Source organism: Betta splendens, chromosome 16 (assembly GCF_900634795.4).
Source record: "Betta splendens chromosome 16, fBetSpl5.4, whole genome shotgun sequence".
Taxonomy (NCBI): domain Eukaryota; kingdom Metazoa; phylum Chordata; class Actinopteri; order Anabantiformes; family Osphronemidae; genus Betta; species Betta splendens.
In genome coordinates, this window is record NC_040896.2 from 5,656,797 (window position 1) to 5,675,594 (window position 18,798).

At 49.1% G+C, this 18,798-nt stretch overlaps 4 protein-coding genes and 2 long non-coding RNA genes across 18 annotated transcripts in view; 3 read left to right on the forward strand and 3 right to left on the reverse strand.

Moving 5' to 3' along the window:
* Positions 1-2,481: 2,481 nt before the first annotated feature.
* LOC114843171 (uncharacterized) lies at positions 2,482-5,015 on the reverse strand. Of its 2 annotated transcripts, XR_003783546.3 has the most exons (5): positions 3,982-5,013; positions 3,723-3,764; positions 3,215-3,584; positions 2,705-2,831; positions 2,482-2,619 (listed from the first exon to the last, which is right to left on the reverse strand). It is a non-coding gene; the product is annotated as an uncharacterized LOC114843171 (long non-coding RNA). The 2 variants fall into 2 exon arrangements; XR_003783545.3 differs by having other exon boundaries at positions 2,705-3,584; positions 3,982-5,015.
* A 964-nt stretch (positions 5,016-5,979) lies between these two features.
* Positions 5,980-9,033, forward strand: LOC114842635 (uncharacterized). The gene is made up of 4 exons (XM_029128341.2): positions 5,980-6,838; positions 6,923-7,001; positions 7,074-8,207; positions 8,277-9,033. Exons 2-4 carry the CDS (start codon positions 6,959-6,961, stop codon positions 8,693-8,695), a joined length of 1,596 nt encoding a protein of 531 aa, XP_028984174.1. The 5' UTR covers positions 5,980-6,838; positions 6,923-6,958; the 3' UTR covers positions 8,696-9,033.
* On the reverse strand, positions 8,757-11,264 carry si:dkey-11p23.7 (V-set and Ig domain-containing protein). Its single transcript, XM_029128342.3, has 3 exons — positions 10,322-11,264; positions 9,790-10,179; positions 8,757-9,690 (listed from the first exon to the last, which is right to left on the reverse strand). The coding sequence occupies exons 1-3, from the start codon at positions 10,374-10,376 to the stop codon at positions 9,257-9,259; spliced, it is 879 nt and encodes a 292-aa protein (XP_028984175.1). The 5' UTR covers positions 10,377-11,264; the 3' UTR covers positions 8,757-9,256.
* An 87-nt stretch (positions 11,265-11,351) lies between these two features.
* On the forward strand, positions 11,352-15,631 carry cmtm7 (CKLF-like MARVEL transmembrane domain containing 7). 2 transcript variants are annotated; one of them, XM_029128344.3, is made up of 5 exons: positions 11,352-11,614; positions 12,103-12,279; positions 12,359-12,457; positions 12,528-12,609; positions 12,890-15,631. In XM_029128344.3, exons 1-5 carry the CDS (start codon positions 11,498-11,500, stop codon positions 12,901-12,903), a joined length of 489 nt encoding a protein of 162 aa, XP_028984177.1. In that variant the 5' UTR covers positions 11,352-11,497; the 3' UTR covers positions 12,904-15,631. The 2 variants fall into 2 exon arrangements, with proteins under 2 accessions (XP_028984177.1, XP_028984176.1); XM_029128343.3 differs by having other exon boundaries at positions 12,359-12,609.
* A 141-nt stretch (positions 15,632-15,772) lies between these two features.
* LOC129603203 (uncharacterized) lies at positions 15,773-16,952 on the reverse strand. The gene is made up of 3 exons (XR_008692914.1): positions 16,821-16,952; positions 16,017-16,507; positions 15,773-15,908 (listed from the first exon to the last, which is right to left on the reverse strand). It is a non-coding gene; the product is annotated as an uncharacterized LOC129603203 (long non-coding RNA).
* nek11 (NIMA-related kinase 11) overlaps positions 16,377-18,798 on the forward strand; it is a 32,591-nt gene continuing 30,169 nt past the window's right edge. For 9 of the 11 annotated variants that reach the window (XM_029128333.3, XM_055503372.1, XM_055503375.1 and 6 more), the window contains exons 1-3: positions 16,453-16,515; positions 16,598-16,683; positions 16,842-16,991. In XM_029128333.3, the coding sequence (XP_028984166.1) occupies positions 16,855-16,991 (137 nt within the window). In that variant the 5' untranslated portion in view covers positions 16,453-16,515; positions 16,598-16,683; positions 16,842-16,854. Of the gene's footprint in view, positions 16,516-16,597; positions 16,702-16,841; positions 16,992-18,798 lie in introns of those variants that run through there. The other 2 variants (XM_055503373.1, XM_055503379.1) reach the window with 2 other exon arrangements.

Genomic DNA, 18,798 nt, shown 5'->3' on the forward strand with positions numbered 1-18,798 from the left:
ATTGTCATTATTCATCCTTATTTCCTTGCATTCTTGCATAGTTCTTGCAACTTGTTTTCCTTCATTTCTGTCTTTTTCCTTTGTTTTTAAATTTCCCTTCTGCAGACACACACTGATCAGAAGCAGAATATTTGTCACTAAGACAGTTTTTTTCACCATTCCTTTGTTTTAGTTATTTGTAATAATAAAGCGCTTCAATGTTAACAAAAGATAATATTAACATAAAGCTAAACAAAGACAACTTCTCAGTTTCTTGTGTTTCTTACTAAACTGTAAATTGTGTGAGAGCAGAGGTCGGCGCCACTCGTCCTGGTTTAATTAAGTGGGCAGATTAAAATGAGCCGCCAGCAGGAGACAAGGCTCTGAGCAGCCTTTAATGAATATTTGACATGGCACCCTTCACTTGTTGTTCAGTCTGCAGTGAGGCCTTGAAACTGACCACCTAAACACTAATTCAAATGTAACTAGAAAAGGCATTTCCATAAGAAAATGCACAGTCAATGCTTACATGCTTAATGTAATGCTGAAGAATTGCTGAAAGTAGTTTAAACATTAAAGACAGCTGGAATTGAATACATAGCTAAAAATATCTAAAGATCTGTTTTGCTTATATTAATAAGACTTACATGCTAAACATATAAATTCTTATTTTCACTGTCACCTTAATAGGGACTCAAACCAGAGTCTTTAGGGTCGGAGCCAAGCCCTTAACTGCTGCGCCACAGTAACAACTGACAGCACATCCATAAACAGCACCATACATACTATTTCAAAAATTAAAAAACCCTAATGTTGTTGAAAGATGTATATTACAGATGTACATTGGTGATATAATAAACATATAACTCAATGGATGTGAAGAAAACCCATATACTGTATTTAGATTAAAAGGCATACGCATAAACATTACACAGCCAGGAATTGAACCCACGTCTCCTGTTCAAGAGTGAAAAATTTATGCCATGAGAGGATAAACCTTTATCTAGTTGGGGAAACAGGGTGGCAAAAACAAGTGTATTAAAATTTTAAAGATGTGATTTATTACACAAAAATGTATGTATGTATCAACATATATTGACTATTGTAAGGGCCACTCCTTCTCACAGCCGTTTCTGCTGCATTACCCATAAGTCATTGCGCTCTAAATTTGCATATAATGCTGAAAGTTGTAATATTGAGTTTATTCCTCAAAAAAAGGTTAAACAAGGAAAAACACAAAAGGTTTTGAATAGAAATAAAGTATAGCTAAATTGATTTATTTAAAAGAACAAAACTGAACAGCTTTAAGCACAAATTTTAAAAGCGATTATGCATACTTATTGCAGGCATCAAAAAGTAAGATTGATAAGATCAAACGGCACTATTTTCTCACATTGCAATGTGATCATACTATCACAAGTTACAACAGTGGTCTTGCATAAACAAGACTTCAATTTCAATCAGTGGAAGGGCGACTCGTTCTCACAAGTTTCTGTTAGGGTGCCACAATTTACAATTCACTACCCATAGTACATTGGGCTCTAATTTGCATATAATACTGAATGCTTTAATGTTAACTTTATTTCTCAAGAAACAACAATTTAACACCTGGATATAGCTATATGTAAAAGGGTGAAGTTTAACAGCCTTTTCTGGATTAGAAAGTAATTTGTGTAAATGTTTAATACTTTTAACATAATCAAGATAGTGGTAAATAATCAAAAAGCTGAACGTTGCAACACAAAGCTACAGTTTTGATGTAAATGTTGTAAAATAAAGCTTGTAAGGCGAAATCATATATCAATCATTGCAAGGACAAGGACACACACTGCACATTGCACATTTCTCCATTCATTTCAATGGGGCAAAAAAAGTTGGAAAAAGCTTAATAACTTGAAAAATATGGAAGACATGAATGGGATTAATAGCAGCCATTTCCTCAAAAAGCTGAATATTTTGATATTTGAATGGTTTCTGTAACTTAAAGTATGCAGGACTAGTTACGAGCTGAAAAATGGACAGAAGAAAAATAATAAAGAAAGATGTTGGACGAGAAAAACACTACAGTGAATGCTGGAACATTCACTGTATGCATTCGCTCAGACCAAGCTCGTATCTGATTAGTATTTGAGTCATATAACTTTATTGACTTTTACTTAATCTACTGTCACACAGCAGCTTATTGCTCACACACATAACTCATCTCCTGTCTTGTTTGGACACATTTTTATGAACCGTTTGTTCTAACTGCTTGCTGTCGATAAGTTTCAGCAAGAATTAAATTATAAAACTGAATGAAACATTTGAGTCAAGTAAGTGATTTGCAGCTGTCACAACAGTGTGAGTGGGGAAGTAACACAGATCCTATATTAACTTTTTCCTATATTACAGCTCTCAATAGATGGAAGCTTCTCCGGATCTACTACATACATAGTGCCTCAGTAAACAGAAGTGAACAGAGTCTAGTGTAGTTTTATTTGAGAGCCTCTAAAACAAGCTCTCAAACAAAACTGGCTGGTCTGGAGTCAGTCACATGGCAGATGGAGGCCTCTCCCCTGCGTGGAGCTCAGCATCAGCAGCTTCCTCAGGTGAGCCAGGACCAGGTTCTTAAGGCTGCCTGGGGGCTGAGGGAGGTCAGGTCTGTGGGGGACGAAGGTATCATTCATCCTCATGGTTCTGCAGCAGTGTTGGTGCTACATTACAGCTACTACTGCTTCTGTTATACCTGGTGAGCCTGCAGGGTCTGTGATGGCGGCCCCCTGGGTTCAGCCTTCAGGACAGAGCCGACAGAGAGTCTCTGTAGACCAGACCCCGATGGGACGACGGGAAAGGACAGTGGTGGCAGGAGGCACCTGCACCACAGAGAGAGCACACAAGTGAAACAGCTGCTGACCCATGAGACGGTGCTGAGCACCAGAACACTGAGGTGGAACATTTCCTGTTGCGCATAGAACCCGTGCTCCTCCAAATACTGTATCATCATGTCCTCAGCATCAGTGCTAGCTGGTGCTTTTATATAAAGACGTCCTATTATTAAACACTACACACTACTGTCACCAAGCATCTATTTGTCTTAGTATATACTGTAGTATTATTAACATATGCGTAAAAGGCCATCCCCACGCACGTCTTGCCGTTAAGTATCTGTGCTGTATTACATTAACTCATCACATTATATTAGCAGGAATTATGACTGCGGTTTTCCATTGAAAACGTGGCTGATGATGCCCCTCACCAACTGACAATGTGACCGTGAGCAGAGGTCCAATGACTGCCACTCCATCACACGTCCAGTGGCGGTGAGGACCATCGGCCCCTTGAAAGGACAGTGATGCTGCCTGGATCGGACTGGGGCGATGCTGTTATATCACCCTGGCAACGCGCGCCTTCACAGTGTGGCCCTGCCTTAACGACGCACACGTTGAGTTGCTGTGAATTCCTCTCACAATCTCCTCCTGTGAGTCCAGCACAGAACGCGTTGGGACATCGGAACCCGGTCGGCCCGCACGGAAGAAACCTCTGCCACTGGAAGCGCCGACGGCAGCGCTGGTGCCAGTGGGGTCCAGTGGGGTCCACTGGTTTTCCATGTGTGTGCTGCACTGCGTCTGTTTGAAAATAAAGTGTTTGTCTTTGACAAACTAGTTACCCACTTTCCATAACACACTTACTGTAATCCTATTGTGTTGTTATTAGAATGTGAGGAGGTTGTGACCCATATTATTGACATACAAATTATTATTTACCTTAAAGGACATCCGAATCCCCCATGTGTGGCGTTACCACCCCTGTGAAAGCAGTGTCACACACAATCACAGCAACTCTTCGTATTCGTATTCCCCTTGACCCCCGCGCTCAGCGCTGAGACCAAAGGACAACGTGCTGAAAATAATACACTTCCACCTCACAGAACAGTGTCTCCAGTAGAAGTGGGTGGATTGATCCTAATATCGATACCATCGCTAGTATTGATATCAGTCGATACCCCAACAAAAATATCGTTACCTTGGTTGAATCTTTACTCCTCAGCACTGCTGCCGTTTTTTTTCAAAGACGCGACCTCACTATCTGCGTCTCTTAAGTGTCTGTCCGTAAGCGGCCTGTGCGACGAATGCCAGACACCCCCCCACCCCTCCCTCTAGCTTTGAGATCACACGGGACTCAGCGACTCGGACCAAGGATGACACAGACAAGGAAGAAGGATGGTTACAGTATATTTTCAAACCAAAAATGAAACAACGGCAACCTGTACAATCAGCAAAAAGAGTATTAAATACAGTGGCAACACCACCAATTTATATTATATATTTATATTTACTGTTGAACTTTGTCTGGGCTTTATTAAATGAATACAATTTAAAACAAAACACCCGAAAGTCACGAAAATGTATTTATATTTGATAATGCATTAATGGACAAAAAGTGCCAATTTCGATATCGGCGAAGATGGTCCAGTATTAACTTGGTATCGGATCGACTTCTAAGTTTGCAGTATCGCCCACCCCTAGTCTCCAGCTCGCACTTCGTGAAGCTTCTCTTTCTTCCTCATGTTGCCATGATCCCTGGCTGACAAGGGAATCCTCAAAACCAATCATATTTGAAGAAATTACCATAATTATATAGGGGCGTGTCACGGGCGGAGTCTGCAACTCATTCACCTGCGCTCAGTTCTACGTTGACTGGTAGGTACGAAGGAAACGTGCGTAAATCCGTACTTACTGGACCTTGATACATCTGTACGTAGGCAGTTTTCTGGATTTGAACTTACGCCAAATTTAGTAGGACATCTACGCAAGTCTTCGTACGTGAGGCCCCTGCTGAATTTGACTGTGACGCTCACTGATGTGGCGACTTTCCGTAATCCAACCTAAGGAGAGACCGAACGTTTCTTAAAGCTCGCGGCTCAGTTCTTTGATCTCCGACCAAATAAACTCACGATTCCAACATCACAGCCAGACGCATGTCCATCGCTGCAGTTCATAGTGAGACGTTGTGATGCTGAACCACTTTGTTTTCAGGCCGTTGGAGCCAAATGGAGCTGCCTGCCTGCGGACGGGCTCCCAGGGGCCCTGCTGCTGATACGACCCACTTCCTGTCTGACTCTCGTGTGTCGTGTGTAACACAGAGGTGTGGTGGTTGTTTCACTGCGTAAAATAGAAAATACAAAACTTCTGTAGTGCAGTAAAATGACTTGCTACAGACCTATCTGTGTTTCACTCTGTACATGAGCAGTATATATCAGGACATGTGTGTGTAATCTGAAGTTAAACGGTGCAAGGACATTGTGGAAGAAGCCTGAAGTTTAACTGAGACGGAGGCGGCTTGAAGGTTGAAGGATGACACTGAGTTGTCATCCAGCATCAGTAAAATCAGTCTTTGTTTACCTATCAGTGCACAGACTTATGAGTCTGGCCCTAACCCATGGTGCAGCTGCCGAGTCTGGGCTCAGGGTGTCCTCGTCGTGTGTGATGTCAGAAAGGCGTAGCTTCAGGATGTAATAAACTCCACAGAATCACATCACGATCAGCTTTTTTTATTTTTACAGCAGTGAAGACGTTACTCATCTGTGAACGCAGCCCACTGCATCCTGCGGTTCGGCCGCTAGGGGCCGCTGCAGGTTGGCAGCAGTTCAGCTTTAGACTGCAGCTTGTGGCCGGTGCTCTGTGATCTGAGGAACAATTTACTGATATTATACTGACTATTATTCCTGGAAAGCTGCTACATTAAGAGCAGGTCCAGGCCTCGCTTTTCTCGGATGGTTCTGACTCGGTTTTCGGGTCTGGATGAAGGCTGAGGTAGAGACTTGGCAAGATACAAGTAATAGTCGAAAAAATAGAATATTGTGCAATTTGCAATGTGAAACTTATAGAGTCATTACATGCAAAGCAAGAGCGTTCAAGTTGTGATTTTTCATAATTGAGATTAGATTAGAATATTGAACCTTTTCACAATATTCTAATTTTTGTAGATTGAAGGTTTTCATGAGATGTAAACCATAATAATCTCAATTATGGTAAATCACAGCTTGAACATGTTGCTTTGCATGTAATAAGTTTATCTCACATATTAGTTTCACCTTTAAGTTTCATTACTGAAATCAATAAAGTTTTGCACGATATTCTATTTTTTTCGAGTGTCACCTGTACCCTGAGATAGAGAGCGATCATTAACTAAAAGTGCCTCCCAGCCAAATTTTATTTGTCTGCGTGTTTCTAGAGTCAAACTTTGAAAGTTTCAACGCTTGTTACTTTCTAGAACCAGAGCTGTCAGAGTCAGAACCGGTCCAGGTGAATTGCAGGATAAAGCTACTTTAGATGACATTCTGTCCTTGATCTCCTCTCACAACCCTGAGCTGGTCCACTGAGAGCATCAATGAGGTTCTGCCACCTCCAACCTGTGCTGCCTGGTCCGGCCCGGCCCAGCCCGGCCCAACCAGAATCAGATAAAGCTGTATGTTGACTTTGTTGTGTTATAAACAACATGTAATTACACACTTAACATAGAGGCAAATGTGAATCCTTGTGAAACTCTTTCATCATTTGACTGTCAAACTGATTCCAGGTCAGATCAGGAATCAACAAGGCAATCACCCTGTAACTAAATGGTGCTGTCCACCGCCCACTACTGTAACATACTGATAATACTGCTCATTCTGGGGCTTCGGTCAAACTGCAGAATCTCCCAGAACCAGCAGAAAAGAGTGTGGAGTTCAGACGTCAGCCTTCAGTCACTGCTCTGGGGCTTATGCAAACTGCTTCCAAATCAGCAGGCTTTGACTGACAAATGTGAGTTTTCATACATGAAGGACAGAAGCAGGACGTGATTCAGGGAACAGTCGACGGCCGAGAGCGAAGGCGAGCAGGTAAGAGACATCCCACATTCATGTAGCACTCAGGCTGAACTCGGGTTCAGATGTTCAGATGGAAACTTCTGAAATGATTTGCAGATTGTGGCTCCAGGGTTCAGACGATCGGGTGCCACCATGTGTCCGGTGCTGCTGCTGCTCTTGGCTGCGTTCGGTCCAGGTAAGACAACAGCTGACTGTGGTAGAGTCGGCCTGAAACGTCCTGCTTCATCGCATCTGTTTCCTATTCCAGAGTCACAGTTCGCAGCTGCTCTTCCTGAAAACAGCACTGGTCAGAGATTCTTTGTTGTTTATCCAGAAAACATTGCGTATTATCATCCCACCCCCCCCCAGAACCGGGTCAGGATCACTGCTCTGTTTAACAACACCGTGGTCGGCATCAGACAGTACACGTACAACTACACGGAGTACACCCTGAACTCTGGAGAGTCCAACGAGTACGCTGTGGATGCGCGTCTGGAGCTGACCAGGTCCAACATCTCCAACGGCACTCTGCAGATCACCAGCACCAGCGCCATCACCGTCCAGGCCATCAGCGTGAGGAACGGCAGCATGCAGACGGCGCTGGTCATTCCTGCCGACAGGCTGGGAACCAGCTACCGCCCCCCGCCCATCCCCAACATCCCAGGAACCACCGACGTTGACCTTAGCCTCTATGTGACAGAACGGGCCCCCTTCAGGCTCATGATACTCAACGCGGACCGAGCCAACACGGTGACTGTTGCCGGGGCGACGACCCAGGTGCTGCAGCTTCAGCCCAACCAGACGGCTCAGGTGTGGCTGCAGCCGGACGCCCTGCCGACCGTGACGGCCGAGCTGCCGGTGAGCGTCGCTTTCGGCCACAGCTGCGCCATGAGGGACAACTGCACCTGTGGCCTCCTCTACACGCCGCTGCTGCCCGTCCCAGGTGGGAACCAGGACTTCCCGGTACCGCCTTCTGGGTCAGCCTACGATACGTCTTTGCTCTTGTCGGGTCCAAGCTCCGTGGTTCCCCTGGATCCAAACTCGCTGCGGGTCCGGTCGTCCGGCTCGGTCGTCCTCTACCTTCCGGGCCTGCTCCTCCCTCTGACGGCAGAGTCCAGCTTCGGCTCCTGCTTCGTCGTGAACCGCATTAATGACACGCAGACCTTCGCTGTGGTTCTGGTCGACAAGGATCACACTGACGGCGTCCACGCTGGGAAGGCCGCTCTGCCGAATCCACAGTGGGCCGCGCTGCCGGGGACCGACTACGTCTGGACAAGGTTTGAGGTGTTGAACACATGCTTCATCTGGCACAGTTCCCTCACCATGGCTGTCTACTTTGGCGGAACCAACGGAAACGGTTCCCTGTTTGGGAACCCAGCACCAGTCATCAGTACCTTCCCAGGTAAGGGGCTTAAACCAGGGTTCGCTCCAGCACATCAGGTCCTTATATTTTCTTTTCTTCGGCTAACAGATTACAGGGGCTGCGTCTTGACTCCAGAGGTTCTTCTGATTGGGGAACAGGCGATGGGCTGGCCGGAATCTGTGCAGTACTGCAGGAACCGGACCCTTGAGCTGATCAGTATCTCCAGCACCCCGTTCCAGGCGCAGACCTACCAAAACATCCTACAGACCAAGAGCAGCAGCGTTCAGGACATGTGGATCGGCCTGCGTCGGAGCTCCCAGACCGGGGACTGGTACTGGCTCAACACGGATCCAGTTACGGACACTGACTGGGATGTGGGGGAACCGGGTGACGTGGACGCGGGCCAGTGCACCATGATGAGTCTGAACGGCACCAGTTTCCCTTGGAGTGACGAGGACTGCTGTCAGCCCGCGTTTCCCATCTGTTATGGCAAACCGGTCCTGTTGCAGCCTACGGTGCTGGTTTAGACCCAGCCCCACCCTTAGAAATAATAGTGCAAATATGATTGAATTCCAGTAACAACACAAATGAGCTTAAACTGAGATTAGTTTATTGAAATGCTTAGAATTGGAACAAACAGAAGTTCATTATGGCAGAAATTCACAGGCAGCAGAGAAATCTCTGATCTGCAGCTTTTAGTGGGTTGGGCCCACAGAACCACTGAGGTTCTGAACAACAACTGGCCTAATTGAGACAGACTGTGTTTGACGTTAGTTGCATAGAAACATGTTTGCAGGAGACCAATGGTGGAACATTAGAGTAGAAGGATGTTGGTGTCTGAACCATTAAAGCTACTGGAACTAAACTGTGGGTCTGTGTTTTGTTGAAGCGTGACTAATCACATGCTGATTCTCACTGAGTCACTGTGAAACAAACTATTTCAGGTTCTGGTGTTCCTCTATTCTAATGGCAGCCACCGAACTAGGTCACCCTGGAAAAAGCGAAGCTGGGGACAAATCCACACAATTTGATCAGCTGATTGGACTTAAAGACGATGCGGAGGCTGAAGCGGATCATAAATGGTCCAGTTACCGTCCGGTAGCTGGTTCCTTCCAGCAGTCGATACCCTGCACCACCCACAGCCCTGTCCCCACCAGCAGCACCACCTTTGCCCCCACAGACACAGACAGCAGCAGCAGCAGCACGGTGGGCGTCTCGGACCCGGACCCGGCCGGTGCCGGTCGGGGTGCCACCACGTACAGCGTCGCCTGCTCTTTGCCCAGAGGGTTGGAGGTGCTGCAGGTGTAGCGCTGACCCGGCTCCACGTCTCTGAGCTGGCTGACAGTGTGGTAATGAGCTGAGGAGCCTTGAGCCAGCGGACCCACCGGCGACCCGTCCTCCAGCAGGTCATCTGGGCCGAGCCACTGCACGTCTGGCAGTGGAGCTCCCTGGACCCGACACAGAGCCCGGTACCCAGACTGTTCGGTGCCCTCTACTGACAGAGCCAGGATCTTTGGAGGAGCTGCAGTACAGACAGGAGGAGGGAACACAGGTGAGTATCAGCAGATGGCCGGGTCATGGTTCTACTCGGGTTCTGGGCCTAGGTCCCATCCAGCCTTACCCTCCACTCTCAGCCTGGTTCCCATCTTGTCCTCGAAGCTGACGTGTTCTTTCCCCTGAACCTCCACCCTGCAGTAGTAGCGGCCACTGTCCTGCAGGGAGGCGCCGTTGATGCGCAAAGACAGGTCGTGCTCTCTCGGGTTGCCCTCCAAGCGGTACCGCTGGTCCTGCTGGGGGCCCGGCTCGCAGGTCGGGGCCCCAGCCCGGCTGGTGCAGCGGTATAAGATGGTGGAGCCCTGTCCGTGGCCCAGGCGCCACAGCACCTGCAGGGACGAGTGCTGGGAGTGCTGGGGGTGGCTGAAGGTGCAGGGCAGCACCGCGGGGTAGCCCTCGGCGGCTCGGACCTCGGGCTGCACCTTCATGGACCAGCCGTCGTCGCCGGAACCGAGACCTGGTGGATGAGACGTCAGTGTTCAGAAGCTTCTACAGGCAGACGGTCTGCAGCTGTTTGCCAGGAGACAGGTCCACGGAAGCGTCTTCCCTGGTTCCTTCCTCCTCGAAGCTCGTAACCATGAGGCAGATCATCAGCTCACCTGCTAGAAGAGACGCCACCAGACACAGCGCGCTGCCGAGCGCCCTCGCGTCCATGCTGACACTGAGGGAGCAGTGCGTCGCCCATGAGTCACTGCTTCACGCGTCCGCTGGCCTGCTAGCAGCTCCGTGTGCAGGTCGACCCAGCTGAGCCCAGACCCGCGTGTGCTGTGGGTGTGGTTCCTGGGCTGTGGTGGTGTTTAACCACTTTGTGGCCACAGGATGTGACTGAAGGTGTGAAACTACTGTTGTGTTTCTATGGTGACAAGTACAAGTGAAACAGAGGAAACAACGTTGCTGTGTGTGTGTGTGTGCGTGCGCGTGTTTGTATGTGTATGCGTGCGTGTGCGCGTGTGCATGCTGTGTGTGTGCGTTTCTGTGTGCGCGCCTGCGCGCATGTGCATGCGTGTGTTTGTGTGTGTGTGTGCGTGTGCGTGCATGCTGTGTGTGTGTGCGTGCATGCTGTGTGTGTGTGCGCATGCGTGTGTGTGTGTGAGAGACACACAACGTTTACAGCTGACGCTCAGTGTGTTTTACAGCAACCACGTTCCGGCTCCACCTCCACGTTGATGTTTAGAACCATTGCAGCGGACGCGACTGTAAGGATCTAAAAAATCCACAGCAAACGATCACACGCACAAACGGCTTCGCGTGCTGGACACTAGTTTCGGACTCTGGCCTCAGGACGAGCAGGGCCGCTCCGCTGCTACTGCAGTGGACAGACCACACCTCAGAACACGCGCACACGCACACAGGAAGTGGACTTCAAAATAAAGGCATTAAATCTGCTTTAAAGCCAATAAACTTGCGCCCATTGTAATTTTGACCGCTTGTGGTCAATATGTTCTCATTGGTCCCCACAGAGGCACAGTGACGAGCATAACTGCACAAACACAGACACCGAAGTAGATGAAGTTGGCCTAAAGGTTGGTAACTGCATTTATTCTGTGTCAGCATGTTTCTGTGCTTTCCAGACTCTGACATTGCGCATCGGATCACACCACACGTCACATCACTTTTCTTCACTGAACGCGTGTACTAATCATGTTTTATTTTGAAAAGCCCAGCGGAAGCGTGTCTGCGCTCTGACTCCCTGACTCGGTTCGCCGTGCCGCCTGGACTCCGCTGCGGATTGTCTCTCGTTAAAACGTTAGTTCTTCACTCTTTGGACCGGCACCATGTCGCACAGCGTTATGACCGCCGGCGCGGTGAGCAGCACCAGGACGCCCGCCGACGGCGTCCTGAACATGGGCTACACCCGGACCATGCCGGGGCTGCTGAAGATGGGCCAGATTGTGAGTTTCGGTCCAACTCAGACATTACAGGTTTTACAGGCCCTGACCCGGTTTGAGCCGGGATGACACGGAACCGTTGGGTTAGCTTAGCTAATTTACCAATATGAAAGAAGAGGCAGCGAACCGAGCCGAGACGTTCACGAGGTTTCTGTTTGCGCTTTAAACCGTGAAATTATAAAAGAAGCAGAGCCTGTGAATAGACTTAACTTATTCCATGTTGAAAGACTTTTCTTATTGGACTTCCCAGCATGCACTGCTTTCCACCTAGAACTCAAGTTGTGTGTTAGGAACGTATTAGAGATTCATAAGGTAAAACACTCAGCGTCTCTGTGACGGAGCTGAACGTGAACGCACCAGCCTTAGGACCCTTTACATCAGTCAGGTACTAGAACCTACGGGTGTGTTTGTAATGGTTTGAAGCGTCTTTTTACCGCCACGTGTGTTGGATCAGTTCTTGTGCTGACTTGCCTGCTGTGTTTCTGGGCCAGCTCGCCCTGCTTATCGTCTTCCTGTGTGTCCACCTGGCCTGGGGCTGGCCCAGTTGGGCTGCCTTCCAGTACTTCGAGTTGGTGGCGCTGTGGTTCTTTGTCGCCCTTCTCATCTTCCTGCTCATGCACCTGTTCAGGCTGCAGCAGAAGATGCCGTGTATCAACTGGCCTCTGACGGTGAGCAGCAGAACCAGAACCTCATGTATCACTATCAGGAAGTCAGTGTCTTTGGTTGAACGCACGTCCTCTCTTTCAGGAGTACTTCCACTACTCTGTGGGAACCGTCCTCATCTTCATTGGCTCTGTTGTGGCCGCTGTGAAGGGTTCTGGAGTTTCAGCGCTGGTGGCCGGATCGGTACGGTTCTGTCTCTGTCTGCAGCTGCAGCGCCTTCTAGTCTTTGGTGACTGTACTGTTCTGTTTGCAGGTGTTCGGCTTCATCGCTACCTTCCTGATGGCCGTCAGCCTGTGGACGTCCTACAGCGTTAGCTGCGGCCCACATCAGACGGGTACGTGTCAACGCACCAGTGCATTCTGGGTAATGGCCTCCTAGGGTGGATTGTACCCAGTTGTCAATGCTCAGGACTGGATATCAACCGTGTGATGCCATGAGCCAGAATGCACTGCGTCGTTATGACAACAGTTCTCTAACGAAATGATGTTTTAACAGGGGACTGAGCTCAGCTGACATCTTTTGCACATCCACATACTGGGACTAATCTGTTCTCCGTCTCTTCCTCTGCTCTCCCTTCCTCCCTTTCTCCTCCCTTTCTCCTCCCTCCCCTCCAGGTGCAGCAGTCTAGTGGTCTGTCAGGAAGAACCCAGATGGCTGTATTAGCACAAACTGTGCTCAGTTTTCTGCCTAGCAACCACCTGAATAATTAACTTGACTGGATTGTTTCTCATTCTGCTGAGGTAACGAGTTCTGATCCAGGACCAGTTGACGTTGTAACGTCTGCAGCATTCTACTTTTACCTGTCAAGAGGCGGTAATTAGTCTTAGTCTTCCTACCACACGTTTTCTTCTTCCTTCCACCTGACCAGACCTCTGAGGTCGCATTTTCCTCTTCAAGGTGCTCAGTGTCACACTTTGTCACTTAAGTATTTTCACTTTAGAAACCTCAGTTTCAGCGTTAGCCGCCATCTCCCATCCTTCCTGCTTCTATTCTCACTTCCTGCCTGAATGGGAGGCTTTCGAAGCCGTGTCCTGTCGTGTGCCATAACTGCTTGTTTACAGGGTTTAGTTTTGGTTGAGCTTCATTCATTCCAGGCTTTTCTCCTACTTCTCCAGATGCTGTAGCTTTGCTCTTTTGCATGGTAAGAACTGCTAGCATGTCAACACCTTACTCAGGGGCTCAACTACAGCATTCACCACAAACAAACAACAGCAGACTCATCGCTGCAGTAGATTCAACCAGACTCCAGCTGTTCAAGGTCTGCCTTGTTTGAGGTTAATGAGATAAAGTGTGGTCTGAGCCGTTTAGAGCAGCTGCTGGAAGCATCATGGGACCAGTGGGTCCGCTGTCGTTTTCCATCACAAGGCACATCAGTGGAAGTTGGAGGTTTAAAACTACATACGGGTAAAATGACTGAAGTGGAGTAAAAAAACAGTAAAGTGTGTAGGTAATAAACCAAAAATAATGATTTCTACAAATATTTAAATGCATGAAATAAATGAAGAGCTTTTATAGCAAGACCTACACGTGGACGAATGAAGTCAGCAAACTGCATTAAAAAAATACATCAGTGTAATCGAGGAGACACACCGTAACACACCTTCTGAACGTTAAGGGATCCGTTGCAGCCCCTTCCAGGTGCTTCGGGCCCCTCGAGGTGCGTGGGTCTGTCGCAGGCCGCCCCTCAGTCATCACTGGCCCGTCGTGGGGCACTTCGAGGCGCCAAGGGGCTTTCGGGGGGCCGTCACTGTGTCGCGGGGGCCGTCACTGTGTCGCGGGGGCCGTCACTGTGTCGCGGGGGCCGTCACTGACTCGGTGACACAGTGACGGCCCCTGTGACGGGCTGGCCCCTCCAGGCACCTGGGGGGCCGTCACTGTGTCGTCACCAGCTCGTCGCGGGGCATCACCATGTCGTCACCAGGTCGCCTCCTCCAGGCGCCCGGGGGGGCGTCATGGGGCGCTTCGAGGCGCCAGGGGTCTTTCAGGGGGCCGTCACTGTGTCGTCGGAGGGCCGTCACCGTGTCGTTACCGGCCCGTCACGGGGCATCACTCCAGGTGGCCGGGGTGCGCTTCGAGGCGCCAGGGGTCTTTCAGGGGGCCGTCACCGTGTCGTTACCGGCCCGCCGCGGGTCGTCACTGGGTCGTCACTGTGTCGTCACTGTGTCGTCACTGGGCCGTCACCGTGTCGTTACCGGCCCGCCGCGGGTCGTCACTGGGTCGTCACTGTGTCGTCACTGGGCCGTCACCGTGTCGTTACCGGCCCGCCGCGGGTCGTCACTGGGTCGTCACTGGGCCGTCACCGTGTCGTTACCGGCCCGTCGTGGGGCATCACTCCAGGTGGCCGGGGTGCGCTTCGAGGCGCCAGGGGTCTTTCGGGGGGCCGTCACCGTGTCGTTACCGGCCCGTCGCGGGTCGTCACTGTGTCGTCACCGGCCCGTCGCGGGGCCGTCACCGGGCACCTCGAGGCGTCCCGGGGCTGTCACGCTGTCGCGAGGCGCGTGGGGCCCGACGCAGGTCTTCAGGGGACGTTGGGCATTGCACACTGAAGCTTCCTGTTGTCATTGCTGCTGTTCATGCTCAGAAGCAGCCTTTCATTCTTTTGCTCACAGCTCTTGTGTATTTGCTGCTTCTCGCTGATTTTGTTTCCACTGAAGTTGTTGATGGCACTGGGTCGGGTCACACGCTGGCTAATCCTGTCTCATGTAGCCACGATCAGGATATTTCTTTAGCACTTTCGGATTTTGTGTAGAGTGCGTTTTAACCCTGTCTGTTTTGCTTTGGTATCAGATTTGACTGTTTAATCTATTAAGCTGGGTTTCTATTGGTGTCTGGAACCACACGGACTTTTGAGTCTAAATTTGAATGAAGGTAACCACATCACTCTTTGTGGCTCTGTGCTCTATAAAGCCAGACTGTTTACATAATTGATTTCCTGGTAGCTCAGCTGCAAATTTTGGACGGACGTGTGTTTACTTGAAGATTTGAGCTCCATCCATTAAAAGTGGGTTTGGGTTTGACTAGTTTGTTGTGACCCAGATGCCTCTGGCTGCAGAGCCTACTGACTAATGAGCATGACATGTTCACTCACGGTTCTGGATCAGCAGAACCAAGGCGTCGTGCTTCTTTGGTTCTGTACGAGGCCCAGTGGACCCAGACATCCTGATGGTTGAGGTCACTTACATTTTTCTCCAAAGTGCCTTGATGTTCTGTTGATGTACTGGTCCGATCGTGGTCGGGTGGTTCGTGGTTCGTGGAAAGCTCATGACTTATTCTGTTATTGTTTTTCTACATTTTTAACAGTTTCAAATACAATCTGTGATTTGTCGCATGTTTGAAAATAAAAGCTCTTTGCACCATTTTTGTCTTGCTAGTTATTTTACTTTCTGCTTCCTGTGAATGTACTGACATGCTTGTGAACGACTCTTTCCCCACAAAGGAAAACGTCCTTTAGGTTCAAATGACCAGTTTTCTTAGATGGTTGTTGGAGTAAAATTGAGATCAGCTGAACGCGGAGCTGGTTACAGTTTTCACAGTTGGACTCCAACAGGAACCCATGCAAACCCATGGGTTTGTGTTCCGTGGATCTGCAGCATGGAGCTGGTTCTGATGGAAATGATTGTGACCCGGAGCAGGCTGTGAACGTGACAGTGACCGTTATTCATGACTGTTTGGAAACGCTGGAATATGTGTTTATGTACACAAACACAGTAAAACTATTCAGAACATCAGAAGAGCACACACCTTCATCGTCTGTGGCTGATAAGCAATGACCCAACATTTCAGAACCACGTCAGGTGACTGAAGGGTCAGCACGATTGCACAGAACCAAGCTGGTGTTTGTAGATAATACACAATTTCACTGTTGTTTGGTAACGTTGTGCTTTAACAACAAAGGGGAATCCTCCCCTTAGATTATTAGATAATTAGTAGAATTAATAAATTGACTGTTGTGATTAGTTCCATTGGTGTTTACTCAGGAGGTTCTGGAGCGATGGCAGAGCGCCACCTGCTGGATCGCCTCGGTTACAATAGAAATAATGAACAGCAATGAACGTTCAAAGCCGCGTTAGTTCGATGACAACAATAATGATAAAACAATAATACACTTCTCTAAATGCTACTTCCCGCCTTTACTTTCGTCTTCTTCAGCAGTTCACTGTGGAGCTCAGGGGTGTGTCCTCGGTCTCCATGGAAACGTGGTCAAACACGGAAGTTGTTCATGCGGAGCGGAGCTGAGCAGGTAAATGACACATCGCACCTGTTGTTAATTAGAACATCGCAGATCCGCGTCCAACATCGAGCTCACTTTGTCTCTTTTTTAGCGGCGAACAACGAAACGATGACTGATGAGCGTCATCGCTTCCGTTCGATCCAGTTCTGACAGACGGAGCCCGGTAAAATCGGGCAGGTAGTCAATCTACTCACAGTTAGGTCGTTTCTGCAAATTAAAAGCCCGTTGGCCTCACGCAGGCCTTTCACAATAAAATGCATAGGTGTTTTTTGATATTAAAAAAACTGTGAACAAGGAGCTTGAACAGTGCTCACCCTGAACGTCTCTGTCCACAGGTGAGCAGACAGGATGCCCAGGTATCAGGAGGCTGAGTCCGGACAGCTTCTGGTTGCTAAGCGATACAGCATCGTGCAGGGTCTGGGCCGAGGGAGCTTCGGTTCAGTTTATCTGGTTCGGGACCACAAAGCCACAGACGGTGAGCAGCTGTGAGTAAATACAGACACTGGATTAGAAGTACACAGCAAAACACAAACATGTAAAGCTCAACAAACTCAGCAGTCAGACAGTGACATACAACAGAAACATAGCCAAATAAACAAGCAGCAACAGTAGTGACAACAAGGGAAAGAAATAATACGAAACAATTTATAATAGGATGGACTGAGATTAGGGAAAACACCAGCCACATGTCCCACAGGGGAACTGAACAGAAAGGGCAGAAGAAGAAATAGAGGCGGGGCTAGATCAGGTGAGATTATACTAGTGTTAGACACAGGTATGGTGCGATACTAACTAAGGATACGCACAGAGTGACAGAGTGAGTCTCCATCCACTGAAACAGGAAACAGGACTGAACACAGTCAGAACCGAGAATCCAATGAGCGACACCAGATGGCAGCATCCACCCACACGGTCGCTGAACGTAGCAGGGACTTGTGTGTGAATAAATCTGATCTGGGTTCAGTAAAACAGACACCTGCAGGCGACAGTGACTGTGGCTCTGCCTCATCCTGTCTGTGCACCACACGCCCGGACCGAGGTCTAACTCTGGATCAGAGCTGAGGCTTTGTCAGGTCCATACATTCACACTGAAGGCATCAGGCTTTAGTGGCGTCACGCTTTCAGAGACGCAGCCTGTTCACACATCCATCAGTCCTCAGATCAGCGTCACTGCTTCATCACAGCTTCACATCAAGTTCTGGTTGACGTCTAGACCAACTGTGGGACCGGCTGGCCTTTACAGTGAGGTGAGCGTTTACCACGCCTCAGTGAAAGGAGTCTGTGGACTGCAACAAGAGTTGCTAAAGGGCACTGAGTCAGGAGCTGCAGCTCAAGGAGGAGGAAACTCTGCCACGTGTTGTCAGGAAGCAGATGGTGAGTCGTCATCTCTGCCCTTTCTTCGTGTGACAGGTTCCACCCCCGTCCCTTGGGCCGATCAACGCGTCAGTGCCAGCGCATCAACATCACTTTGGTTTTGTGTGTGTTAGTGTCAAGCTGCAGAACAAGCGCCCCCTAAAAGCTGCACATCTGGATTCAGGAGGCCTCTGATGCACTTTGACCCCGGCTGTCTGTCTGCTTCGTGAGCGTCTGTGGCTCTGTTGGTTCCGGCACTGGGTTCCACCACAGAATGTAGAGAAGCTAGTTTTCTTACACTGAGCTGAGTGTGCTTCAATGCTGTCACCTAATAAACTGTCCAGGATCAGTTTCCAGTGAAAGCCCGTCCGTCCGTCCGTCCGTCCGTCCGTCCGTCCATCCAGGCCCAGAGCAGCTGTTTCTCAGGAGCAGCACATTGACTCATTACCTGTGTGTTCACATTGTCACGCTGTCTGTGTGCATGAACGCAGTCATCTCTGCACTTGAAGCTTGTGAGTGGAGCTGCAAAGCATGCTGGGATGTGATCTTCCTTCTGGAGCTGGAGTTTTGTTATTTTTGCTCAGCTTTCAGTTTCAGCAGGACTTGGTGTAAGATGGTTTAAAGCGTTGTTTTAATTACCAGCACCCGCGCTGTTACGTCCTCCTGACCGACAGTGAGAAACAGCGACGCTCAGATCAGTGAACGGATTACAAACTGTGAGCTGTGACCTGCTGCTGACGCCACTCGTCCCAGTGTGAGGAAAGTAAAAGGCAGCGGAGACTTGCTGTGTTGTCGCCGCCTCCTGCTGAGAAGGCAGCTGATTCTTTATTTAGACCCATCTGACGCCGGGAACAGAAGTCAACAGGCCTTTAGCCAGAATCAAAGTGAACTTTTACTCAGGTTCAACCCTGGTGAGGACGCAAACATCATTGGTGATGA

Coding starts and splice junctions, on each gene's coding strand:
- LOC114842635 (XM_029128341.2), top strand. CDS start 6,959: ATGTGTCCGGTGCTGCTGCTGCTCTTGGCTGCGTTCGGTCCAG. Junction 7,002..7,073: donor CTTGGCTGCGTTCGGTCCAG/GTAAGACAACAG, acceptor TTCCTATTCCAG/AGTCACAGTTCGCAGCTGCT. Junction 8,208..8,276: donor AGTCATCAGTACCTTCCCAG/GTAAGGGGCTTA, acceptor TTCGGCTAACAG/ATTACAGGGGCTGCGTCTTG.
- si:dkey-11p23.7 (XM_029128342.3), bottom strand. CDS start 10,376: ATGGACGCGAGGGCGCTCGGCAGCGCGCTGTGTCTGGTGGCGTCTCTT. Junction 10,180..10,321: donor GGTGGCGTCTCTTCTAGCAG/GTGAGCTGATGA, acceptor CTCATCCACCAG/GTCTCGGTTCCGGCGACGAC. Junction 9,691..9,789: donor AACCAGGCTGAGAGTGGAGG/GTAAGGCTGGAT, acceptor TCTGTACTGCAG/CTCCTCCAAAGATCCTGGCT.
- cmtm7 (XM_029128343.3), top strand. CDS start 11,498: ATGTCGCACAGCGTTATGACCGCCGGCGCGGTGAGCAGCACCAGGACG. Junction 11,615..12,102: donor TGCTGAAGATGGGCCAGATT/GTGAGTTTCGGT, acceptor TTTCTGGGCCAG/CTCGCCCTGCTTATCGTCTT. Junction 12,280..12,358: donor GTATCAACTGGCCTCTGACG/GTGAGCAGCAGA, acceptor CCTCTCTTTCAG/GAGTACTTCCACTACTCTGT.